At 35.7% G+C, this 12,775-nt stretch overlaps 1 protein-coding gene across 1 annotated transcript in view; it reads right to left on the bottom strand.

Annotated features, from left to right (window-relative positions):
* LOC117417307 (adhesion G protein-coupled receptor L4-like) overlaps positions 1-11,988 on the bottom strand; it is a 47,680-nt gene extending 35,692 nt beyond the window's left edge. The window contains exons 1-2 of the mRNA XM_034029358.3: positions 11,871-11,988; positions 11,517-11,663 (exon numbers count right to left, since the gene is read on the bottom strand). Of these exons, the coding sequence (XP_033885249.3) occupies positions 11,517-11,663; positions 11,871-11,916 (193 nt within the window). The 5' untranslated portion in view covers positions 11,917-11,988. The remainder of the gene's footprint in view (positions 1-11,516; positions 11,664-11,870) is intronic.
* Between the last annotated feature and the right edge of the window lie 787 nt (positions 11,989-12,775).

The raw sequence follows: 12,775 nt of genomic DNA, 5'->3' as shown, positions 1-12,775 counted from the left end.
ATTTATTTAGTCTTTTCTTACTCGTGATTTAATCAGTGATGGATCGAAATACCCTAAGTTAGACAATTAAAATACTGCTCTTTCGGTGCCAGGCTTTTGCAAATCAAACATCTAACAGTGCATCTCCAGTTATTTTTGTCTAAAACACTTTGAATGGTTTCATTTTAAAGATTTTAACTGATGCCGGTATTTTGATCTGCTCCTATTAATTGATCAAAACCTGTAAACTCTTTCAGGTCTATATAGGAATGCTGGCCACCCACCCTTATACAGAACACCACACCACCTGCTACTGAAAACCTATGCCAGCGATGCAGCATTTCTAGTTTCCCTGAATCCATAACCCCTTACCAATATACAGTTAAAGCTAATAAACGATAATATAGTACAACAGGAGTTAAACGTAAAGTAATCATATTTTTTTTCATACCCCTTGACTTAGAAAAACAGGAAGATCACTTTGAGATTGAATGTAAGGAATGTCATGCAGGTGACAAGGTAAGAACATTTGACAAACAACTTTTTTTTAATTTTTTTTTTTTAGCATTTTTTTTTTTATTTGGCTCAAAGTAGAACTTTCCAAATGATAAATCAACACAGAAGCCAACTGGCAGCAGATTCTCCCCCCTCCCCCCCGTGGTTCTTAAATATGAAATTTCCTCAGCTGCTCTGGTTGCCAGGGCTTGGTATCTGTTTATACTGGAGATTTCACAGAGGATTCATTCCATATGTTAACTATATTCCCTTTTTCAAAGTACAGCTGTGAAAACATCACCATTTTCAGTACCTGTATATCAATCCACAACACTGGCAACCCCCAGACATGTATAATAACTGGACGCCGATCTCCTCTTTATGAATCTCTTTAACCAAACACACCTACGTAATGAGTCCTGAGACATTCTGAACAAATAGAGTTACATTCTCATTGCAGTGCGACCTAAACTGGGAAAGATTTAAATTCTGCTGAATTTCACAAACTGAAAACTGACTTTCAGGGGAGATTTTTTAATGTGAATTTGAACCATGCTGTTTAAGAATGTACCATCTTACTTAATGTGGGTCATACTGTATAGCACTTGACATTGTATTTATACTACTTTAAATGACAGACCCATCTAAAAGAAAACAAAAAAACCCCACTAGTTTTAATACAAGTTTTGGACATTAGCACTAATGGGGACATTCATCAATTATGGTATGTAAACTAAAATAAAATAATTAACTGATTCAGTTTATTTAATACAAGTAATCTTCTTAGTGTATATTGGGCATTACTAAATTGCCAAAAGTTTATTTTTTGCTATTAATAAAATACCTGCAACATACATAATTTGCACTATTAGTGAGAGGTGATGAGTTTGTTGAGTTGGCTTCCAATTGGCACTTGGGTAGCAGGTTTTCTGTACTTGTTCTGTTTTTTTTTTCTTTTTCTTTTTCCTTCCACCACTATATGCATTATAATATTGTTTTTCTAGCTGATAAGAAGCATAATAATGTTTTTGCCTCCAACAGATGTTTAATAAGGGCCCATTATTTGCAAAAGGTACAAAGCTACACAGAAGTTAAAATACAAATCCCTGAAGTCAAGTTACATTAGCAAAGTCTACCAGGAACAAAACAATCCCCCATTACAATTTCAGATATACTGAACTGTCCACTTCAGATTTCCAGATCATTAGAGAGGAAAATATTTTTGCACATTTAATAGCCCTACGCTGTTGATTTTATACAATGTGAAGCATTATGCAGGTTTTCACAACGCCTACTATATTGTTTGTATTTAATTTAGTTATATTAATATTAATAATGTAGGAGTTTTTTTTACCTTTACCTTTTTATAAATCTGTTTGATTTGAAAGTCATAAATAATTCCATAAGAATCTCCTGGGTCTATTTCTGGCAACTCATGAACATTAATATAGCCACTTGCATGAGTAATGTACCTCATTAATTCATGTTGTCATGTGAGGTGTTGTTTCGCTTAAGTTCCAAAAGTCATGATAATGAAGCTTTATTTCCTGCATATAATTTCCCTAATGTCTATATTAGAATAAATGAATATACATATATATATATATATATATATATATATATATATATATATATATATATATATATATATATAACATATATATATATATATATATATATATATATATATATATATATATATATATATATATATATATATTAGCTCAAAGAGCCAGCATATAGTAGCTTCAAATGTTTTTGTGTTTTTTAATTTTTACCTTCACTTTTTTATGCTGAGTTCTGTTGCCTTGCTATTTTTCTCAGTATCAGAATTTACCAGCCATTATCTGTACCTGTAGAATCACAGTCGCTGTTTTAAGTACTTCCTTATTTCAAAGAAATCACCCAATGACCTTTTAACTCCATCTACTCTTTATATCATTACTATATATTAGCAAGTGCATCCAGCTGTGTTAAAATGTGTGAGAATATATCCTTCAGAAGCATGCATTGCATCACATACTACGCCAGTCATAAGTAACACACAATGTAACAGGGTTATTGTAGTTATGCAGATGCATTTTTTGTTCATATCAACTAAAAATAGAAATCCACCCAATTCTGTACATGAATATATGCACAATAAAACAATTTATATTACCAGTACCTTAAAACAGCTACAAAAACGTCCTTGCGGAAGCACTATAGATTATTTTTTATAAATAGGTGCCACAGCCTATTTACGTTTTTGCCGTACTTTGTATACTTTCTTTATCTATCTTCTGACACCATTTTTTAACAGAGTCCACTTGCCTGATTGTAAATGCAGCCTGATACAAGCTGCAGATCTCACCCTATTGTCCGATGTCTGCTTGACCACCATATACCTAGCTGTTTCTTTCCTTTCAATAAGTCTATCTAATCATTTACCACTTCTAACTTTTTTTTTTCCAATAAGCATTTATTATTAGCTAATGTTTTTTAGTTATTTTTTTTTAAAGCTAATGTTTTTTTAGTTTTTATAATATGGAAGAGCAACAAACTATAACACATGTGATATCAAATCATATTGCACTATACAATAGCTGTTGAGAGTTCTAGCATTGAATAACTTTTTCATAACACTATGTAACACAATTTTTGTTCCTGGGTAGTAAGTGTTATTTCCTAATTGCTTATGCCTCAAAAGTATAGAAAATTGCTATTATTCCCCACAAACTTTGCTTTTGTGACCAGGACAGTGATATTTTGAAATTTACCTATTTCCAATGAGAAAACGGTGTCTTTTCTTGTGTCTTTTCGGTCACATAAAGTCAGAAAAAAACAACATATGAATCCAAATTAACATGTATTTTATACTAAAGTAATACAAAAATGACTACAAAAGATTTAGAAGTGAGTAGTTTTTCGAGATTTACGATTATACTGTAAATCACTTTCACGAATCAGCCCCCAAATGTAGTCTCCCATCATGTTCTCGTTATACTGTCCTTGGTAGCGGCGTTCAAAGTCCAGTATATCCTGGTGGAAGCGCTCACCTTGCTCCTCCGAGTACGCTCCCATGTTCTCCTTGAATTTATCAAGATGAGCATCAAGGATATGGACTTTGAGGGACATCTTACAGCCAATTGTGCCGTAGTTCTTCACCAGAGTCTCAACCAGCTCCACATAGTTTTCGGCCTTGTGATTGCCCAGGAAGCCCCGAACCACTGCGACAAAGCTGTTCCAAGCCGCTTTCTCCTTACTAGTGAGCTTCTTGGGGAATTCATTACACTCCAGGATCTTCTTTATCTGTGGTCCGACGAAGACACCGGCTTTGACCTTTGCCTCAGACAGCTTAGGGAAGAAGTCTTGAAGGTACTTGAAGGCTGCCGACTCCTTATCTAGAGCTCTGACAAATTGTTTCATAAGGCCCAATTTGATGTGCAGTGGTGGCATCAGCACCTTCCGGGGGTCCACCAGTGGCTCCCATTTGACGTTGTTCCTCCCCACAGAGAACTCGGTCCGCTGTGGCCAGTCCCGCCTGTGGTAGTGCGCCTTGGTGTCCCTGCTGTCCCAAAGGCAAAGATTGCAGGGAAACTTGGTAAAACCGCCTTGGAGACCCATCAGGAATGCCACCATTTTGAAGTCTCCTATGACCTTGATGCCATCTCAGAAAAATGCAGATATGCATCCACTTAGGCAGCTGGAACTAAACTGAACTGGTGGGCTTAAGGCCCCTGTATTTATACTACTATTTATATTACTGGAAAGTTCTAGAAGTTACTCCAAGTTTACTCAGCACTGAATCTATCTGGAATGTTCTGGAAAATATGTAAATTTCAAAATATCACTGTCCTGGTCACAAAAGCAAAGTTTGTGGGGAATAATAGCCATTTTCTATACTTTTGAGGCATAAGCAATTAGGAAATAACACTTACTACCCAGGAACAAAAAAATAAATAAAAATTGTTACACAGTGTAATCAATGCTTCAGAGTGAACATACATTTTGAAATCTGCTTGCATTCATTTAAATCCAATGGCAGACCCAACGAAGCACACTGTTCCAAACGAGTCCCCATTACCAAGCAGCTGCAGAGCATGGTCTAAGATATGTCATTCTCCAAAATGAGCTGTGTAATTTAGGTTTAAACAAACTTTCCATACATTGCACTTGTTATATAAACGGAATACTCAATGAACATTCATGGAGTGATGTATTTGAGAATGATCGTAGAGAACACCCGAAAGTAATTTGTGAATGGTGTATCATGGAGTATCATATATCTCTATAGGTTTTCCATATATTTTATTAATAAGGTATAGTATGATTTTAATTAATTAATTTATTCCCTTTACTGTTAGAATGACATTTACTACCTTCCTAAAATAGCCTTTTAACTATGGTCAATACAATGTCATATTGATATTGCCAACTATTGGTAAACTGTTTTCTGTATTTATTTTACATTGAAAAAAGTGTTGGTCATATATATACATGTGAGAATGTGGCTGGAAGAAAGAGAAGGTACAGTGTTTTGATCCACTTGTAAAAGTATATGGGTTTTTGGGACCAGTAAACAGCTTAGCTGTCCGGTATAGTTTAGAACTGAAATGTTTAGTTAGCACTGGGTTTTGTGTATTTTCTTTTGTGTTTAAAATAAACATACAGGCCTGCCCTGTTTAAAAACCCCACCTGTGTTTTTAAACAAGACAAGTGAAGAAGGTCCTGCATGTGGCAAGCGTCACACTCTCTCTCTCTCTCTCTCTCTCTCCATATATATACAGTGCCTTGCAAAAGTATTCAGACCCCTGACCAATTCTCTCATATTACTGAATTACAAATGGTACATTGAAATTTCGTTCTGTTTAATATTTTATTTTAAAACACTGAAACTCAAAATCAATTATTGTAAGGTGACATTGGTTTTATGTTGGGAAATATTTTTAAGAAAAATGAGTATTCAACCCCCACACATTAATATTTGGTAGAGCCACCTTTCGCTGCAATAACAGCTTTAAGTCTTTTGGGGTAAGTATGTACCAGCCGGAGTGATTTTGGCCCATTCTTCTTGGCAGATTTGCTCCAGGTTGTTCAGGTTGGTTGGACGACGCTTGTGGACCGCAATTTTCAAATAGTGCCACAGATTCTCAATGGGATTGAGATCAGGACTTTGACTGGGCCACTGTAGGACATTCACCTTTTTGTTCTTGAGCCACTCCAATGTTGCTTTGGCCTTGTGCTTGGGATCATTGTCCTGCTGAAAGGTGAATTTCCTCCCAAGCTTCAGTTTTTTAGCGGACTGAAGCAGGTTCTCTTGCAGTATTTCCCTGTATTTTGCTCCATCCATTCTTCCTTCAATTTTAACAAGATGCCCAGTCCCTGCTGATGAGAAGCATCGCCACAGCATGATGCTGCCACCACCATACTTCACTGTAGGGATGGTGTGTCTTGAGGCATGGGCAGTGTTAGGTTTGCGCCACACATAGCGCTTTGAGTTTTGGCCAAAAAGCTCTATCTTGGTCTCATCTGACCACAAAACCTTTTCCCACATCGCAGCTGGATCACTCTCATGCTTTCTGGTAAACTCCAGACGTGCTTTCAGATGGTACTTTCTTGCCACCCTCCCATATAGGCCAGTGTTATGCAGAGCTCTTGATATGGTTGACTGGTGCACCATTACTCCACTCCCAGCCACTGAACTCTGTAGCTCCTTCAAAGTGATGGCTTCTCTCACAAGTCTCCTTCTTGTTTGAGCACTGAGTTTTGAGGGACGGCCTTTTCTTGGCAGTGCCTGGGTGGTGTGATGCAGCTTCCACTTCCTGATTATTGATCCAACTGTGCTCACTGGGATATCCAAACACTTGGATGTTATTTTGTACCCTTTCCCTAATCTATGCATTTGTATTACTTTATCTCTCAGTTCTGTAGAATGCTCTTTGGCCTTCATTTTCCTTCAGATTCACAGCCTGACCAATGATCCTTCAACAGTGGGGTTTTTATCCAGAAAATGTGACAGCAACTTTAATGGTTCACAGGTGGAGGCCAATGGTAAGGTAATTGTGTCCTCATTAGGGCAATTTCTTTCATCGGTGTAAACTGGGAGCTTCCACAGCACAGGGGTTATTTCAGTTTTTTATTTTTCTTAAAAATATTTCCCAACATAAAACCAATGTCACCTTACAATAATTTATTTTAAGTTTCAGTGTTTTAAAATAAAATATCAAACAACGAAATTTCAGTGTACCATTTGTAATTCAGTAATATGAGAGAATTGGTCAGGGGTCTGAATACTTTTGCAAGGCACTGCATATATATATATATATATATATATATATATATATATATATATATATATATATAATCATTTCAGTAAAACTCAGGGAATTAGCGAAATGACTGATTTTTAGGAGCATCCCATGACACTATTTGCCTGTTTCACTCAATATTCTAGGCATTTTCTGAAATGACTGCTGTTATAGGCATTCTATTACACCATTTGACTGGTTAAAGGTTCTCATTCATTTTGTGAAGTGGTTGTTTCATTCGGTTATTACATGAAATGCCTGGCGTCAAGGGCATTCTATTATGTTATTTGAGCGATTTAAAGGTTACTTAAGAGTGAGGAGAATCTGTCATTTTTGTGTTAGCATTGATTACATGAATTTTTTAAATGTCACAGAATGTTTACTGCATTTCTTGTGATTTATAACAAAAGATGATTATAATCGGGGGGTCACATAACTTTTATAATTAGATTCTCACGCGAGTACCAGCAAAAATGGTTTGGTACTCACCAAAATTAGGGGTCATCATCCAGTACCTTCTTCTACCGACCAGCAATCTGTGCACTCCTCATGTAGTCACAGAAGCTAGTCCACATTTTATTTTTATTTTTATTATTGAATTTCGTTTTTATAAGAGGCATCTCTCACAGCACATACATATTTTATGAAGTGATGAATACGTTTTTTTTTTACATGATAATACTTACATAAATGCATTGCTCTTAAAACCAATGAACAGCACAGGAACTTACTTAGAAGCACTGTAGTAAACTTCAACAAAAGAACGTCATAATAATCCAGATATTTTAGCACAGAATATATGAATACGTTATTTTATGCATTATTGTAACACTAGTTATATCTCAAACTTAAATTAACTTATGTTAATATATATGTTGCTCGGAAACAAAAGGACGAGAGTTTATCTTCAAACTGGGAACTTTGGAACCTCTGGGAATGAACATTCTATTCTAATAACCATGACATCATCCACAGAATTTTTGTATAATTACAATTCTTGAATAACAACAAGTTTACTGCACTGTGTTTACTTTTCTTTTTAAACAGCTGAAGAAGGGCTTTTGCCCAAAATGTCCTGAAAATATATATTCTTTTAAACTTTCTGTGAGAGTCTTTTAAAAAACCTTTTCTTTGATATATATATGAAAGGTAGTGGACAAAAAATGCAAACACCTGGATAAATGAGGGACACTAAGTATACTGAAAGCAAGGGCTTCCACACAGGTGTGGCTCATGCATTAATTAAGCAAATAACATCCCAGCATGCTTAGGGTCATGTATAAAAATGCTGGACAGGTCTGGTTGCCTATAATTATGGCTAGCATGGCTGCAAGAGGAGACCTCAGTGACTTTGAAAGAGGGGTGATTGTTGGGGCGCGTTTGGCAGGAGCTTCAGTGACCAAGACAGCTCAACTTGCTGATGTTTCACGAGCGATGGTGTCTAAGGTGATGTCGGCATGGAACTCCGAGGGAAAGACATCATCAGCAAAGGGCAACAGAGTGCAGAAGCGCATACTCCAGGATCGTGATATCCGTGCATTAATTCGAAATGCAAGGCAAAACAGATCAATTTCAACCTGGGACGCGGCCTGTTTCATCAAAAACGGTCCGCCGAGAACTCCACAGAGCGGGATACCATAGTGGCCCAACGCCCTATTAAGTGACTTTGCATTGATGTTTCCATTTTTTTGTCCACTATATGTGTTTATATATATATATATATATATATATATATATATATATATATATATATATATATATATATATATATAATATATAATTTGCTGAGTTGGTAACTATAGCAAAGCCAATCACTCTATATTGAATCCTAAGCTTCAAGCATTTGGTCATTTAGACAATAACAGACAGATTTTTCAGCTTCCATGTTCTCAGGCACAACAACAGCTTCATTCCTTCAAATGATTACAATTTCGATTAGCAGAACAGTTCAAGGTAAAATAATAACAAGGTTTCCAAACACGCTGGGCTGTCTTTAACCCCATCTAGGCAAAACGTCAGATGTTTTTTCGCTGCATCAGTTCTAAATAAAATCAATTTCCTTATCAGCTTGCAGCACACAAACGTCCTGCTTCTTTTGAACCCCAAATGGAATCTGTAAAACTGATGTTGCTGATTGTCGCCTATTTGAAAATATAAAACTCCTAATCCAGGGCTATCTTGAGATTTTTATTTAACATATAAAATTTGCTGCAAGTTTAATGTGATATTTTTCCATTTGGCTTTTTATGAAAAAGTTTTTAGTTGTAATTAGTTGTTAAATCATAATTCCTAGCTGTATTGCACAGACTCTAACATCTAAGATTATAGATCGCTTAGCAGATGCAGCTGTCAGTTAAAAAACATCAGTCTTTTCCCTATAACAGTTCTATATGGGTTCTGGGGAAAAAGCTCCCATCCCTCAATTCTTTGTATAATCCTTTCCAATCAATAAGAAACATCAGTGCATTTGATCACAGGCAGATCACACTATGCTTATTAAATACCCTTGTGAGAAACCCTAGTGAGGAAAAAATAATCAATGTACTGTAACTACAGCACAAACATAAAAAAACACCAGGCAACTGAACATCTTTGTGCAAAACACAAGTAGAAGCGTGGCAAACTACAAACTTTTAAATGTGTATAACATCCACTGAGTATAACTAATTATTAAAGTTTACTTATTTATTAAAATTACAAAGTATAACATATTATTAAAATAAGGATTATATTTGAATGCGAAATACTGGCTTTTTAGAATATAATTACAAACCAGACATTTAGAATACTTTATATTCCAATAAATACTACAATTCCACAGTACTATACAAAACTACTGAAATACTACAGTTTTATGCCCATACAATGTAAGGATGGATTTGCAGATCCTCATTAACACTAACCTTGGACTACCTCAAGTACATTAGGTAGTCCAAGATTAGTGCTAATTGGAGTCTGTGAAAGCTGCCGACTGTCATGTATAGATGAGGAGAACAGAAAAACACTTCAAATGTTTTGGCTTCCATCTTCAACCCTGATGTTTTTCAGAGATCTTGGTGTTTTAAAATAGCCCCATACCAGCTTCAGCTAATAAGTTGATACAAATCATTATCGTTAATGAACACATCTTCAATTACTACCAGCAGACACGTGGTAAATGTCTGGTTGAAAACCTCATGTGGAGCACTTTCTGTTTCCTTGACACTGAGTCTGGAAAGAACCCTGTTTCTTATTTTAACTCAGAAACAGTTTCTCAGTTTTTAAAATGAATGACAGAAACACATTAATACAGCTAAGGCTGAGATGGCTTGGAGTCTAGTGTTCCAGCTGCGTTGCTGGCTTACCACAGGGATTCAGGTTCAATGATCCAGACTCTACTTCCCCTGCTGAAGAAGGCCAAGGTACCAGATCAAGAGAGCATGATCTGTTACTTTTTATTACAACGTATGCTACTTTACAGCTATGGCCAAATATTTTGCATCACCTAGAATTTAAGATTGAGACATCATTTAAAAAAAAATATGTATGAACATAATTTATATCTTTTATTTAACATTATGTAATCAAAGAAACTATAAAATGATAATAGGCAAAGTCTACTGGAAGCCGTTCATGATTTATAAATAAAGTGTACTGGAAATATATGGTTTTTTATAGTAACACCTGTAACTATTATATTTTTAGGCAACCAACATTTTTTAAATAGAATTGTAGTTATTATTTGTCTGTGAAATAGGATAGTACGTGCTGGTCTACTTACAAAAAGTACAACAACAGACTATTAGCTTTCAAACCACTAGGGTCTCGTGTTCAGGTGAGAAGTGGAAACTGAGGTAAAGAAAGTTTCTCTTACAGGTCAGTTCACCATTAGAAATGAAACATTTTATACAGTACATAATCAGCTGATCCTATTAAAATGTATCACATTTGTTACATCATTAAAGTCAGTTTTTAACATGGTTGACCATATATTACAACGATATCCTGTGGCTTTGGTTCACGACACGTTGGTATATTCCAGGGGTCTCCAACCCTGGTCCTGGAGAGCTACTGTGGCTGCTGGTTTTCGTTTCAACCAATCTCTCAATTACTTAATTGAACAAATTATTGGCTTAATTAGTCAAGATTAACAGGTGTTCCAGATCTTTAGCCACTGATGATGTAAAGACACCTATAAAACCTGCTGGATAGGGGCTCTCCAGGACCAGGGTTGAAGACCCCTGGTATAGACTGTATAGCACACCTAAAACTGATTTAGTTTATGATGTTATATGCAGAATGAGGTTTTTACTTAAAGAATATATTAATTACTGTTCATGCTGATATAATGACACCACAGCAGGGGTTTAAGACTATTACTTTCTTTGTTTGTTCCATAAAGGGAAGACAAACAGTGTTATCATTATTTGTTGCAGAGGTAAATAACTTACAGTTTACCATGCAGAAAAAAGAAAGGCAATACCATGGTACTTTAAATATGTCAAGGCTAAAGTTCTAGATGCATAGGCCAAATCAACAAATCAGACTGGAGAATGACCCTATAATTAACTAATTTTACTGTATGAAATCTCACTTTCTATAGTATTCCTGATTGTATATGCTTTCGATATGCCATCATGATCAATTACTGGATGTTTTTTGCTTTTGTAAAACCCAGCTGAATTGAAAAGTATTGAATCTCCATATCTAATAGTAAAAATGCTTATTGTAAATGTAAAGCCAAGCAATGTATTTAAAATGCTGTGTTCTTACCTTTGCAAACTGTTCTCCCATTACCTGTAAATCCATTTTTGCAGAAACAGCCATCGGATCCATTAATTGTTTTACAAGTTGCATTTATATGGCAAGTATCACAGATGTTGGAAAATCTGCAAGGGTCCAGCAAACTGGACAGCCATGCTGGTTGAAAACAAATGCATATCTTAATAATGAACGTAAAAATGTATCAGATATTTACACTATTAATAGCAAATATGTTATGTATATTGCAGGTACTGATTATGAATGTGTGAAACAAAGTATCAGTTTATGTGGTCAAAGCAATTCAGGTTAACCACCAGGAAAGAGATAAATAGACTGATTAATGATATTGAAAAGCTTACTTACCCACTAAAACTGCTAGTTTCATTGGGGACTTTAGTAAGGACTCCATTCTTGGGACTGGAAAGGATCACTTTTAACAGAAACGGTCTGCTGGGTGACGTAGTCCATTTCCTCAATGCATTTTCCTGTTTCTCAATTCCTATCCCTTCCATATCCTGCCCTTTAATCAACTTTTTACAGATATCAAACTGCAGGACACATCATCCCCTCAGATTGAGCCAGTCAGTTTTTGGTGCAGTTATATAACCATGCTATAAATTTTGGCAAAGTTGGTCACCAATCAGTACTGGACAGAGATGGAAGTTTTCTGGTATTCAGTGCTGGTTCAACAGAATCATTGCTCTTTGAAGAACATGTTGGTTCCAAAATAAATTTTCTGAAGTGAATTGATTATTTTCTGCACCCTTAATTGAATTGCTGTAAACCTGTGAATGTATACTTTGTTCTTTATTCCTATCTGTTTCTTCAGCTCATGTTGCTGGCATCTTTAGCAGAGAAAAACATGCCTTAAAGACAATTACCTGAACACTGATGTTGATATATAACTACAGTGTGATACATGGTATCACATTTTTGTCTTATGCTTGTTTGTTGAATGCTAAGTGTTGTTGCCTGTCATCAGCATTCTGTCATTAAGAAAAGCATTCAATCAATCCATCGTGGTGATGAAAGCAACTTCCACAAACAGACTGTGCTTTGCAAACCTATCCATTGAAATACACCTGTGGCTATACTCTGTACTGGCACCTAGCTGAAATATATATCTACAGTAAACACAACGGAAGTCGCCAGTGAGTGAGTGTATCTTTCAGTTTCACTTCTCACAGGACAGTGTGCTTATTTCGGAGTTTATATGCAGGTCTGCACATTTTCAGATGTGATCTATTTTATAGTGAGACTGTTTGTAT

This window comes from Acipenser ruthenus, chromosome 12, assembly GCF_902713425.1.
Source record: "Acipenser ruthenus chromosome 12, fAciRut3.2 maternal haplotype, whole genome shotgun sequence".
In the NCBI taxonomy this organism is placed as follows: domain Eukaryota; kingdom Metazoa; phylum Chordata; class Actinopteri; order Acipenseriformes; family Acipenseridae; genus Acipenser; species Acipenser ruthenus.
The sequence above is the reverse complement of the archived record's forward strand: the minus strand, read 5'-3'. Positions and strand labels throughout refer to the sequence as shown.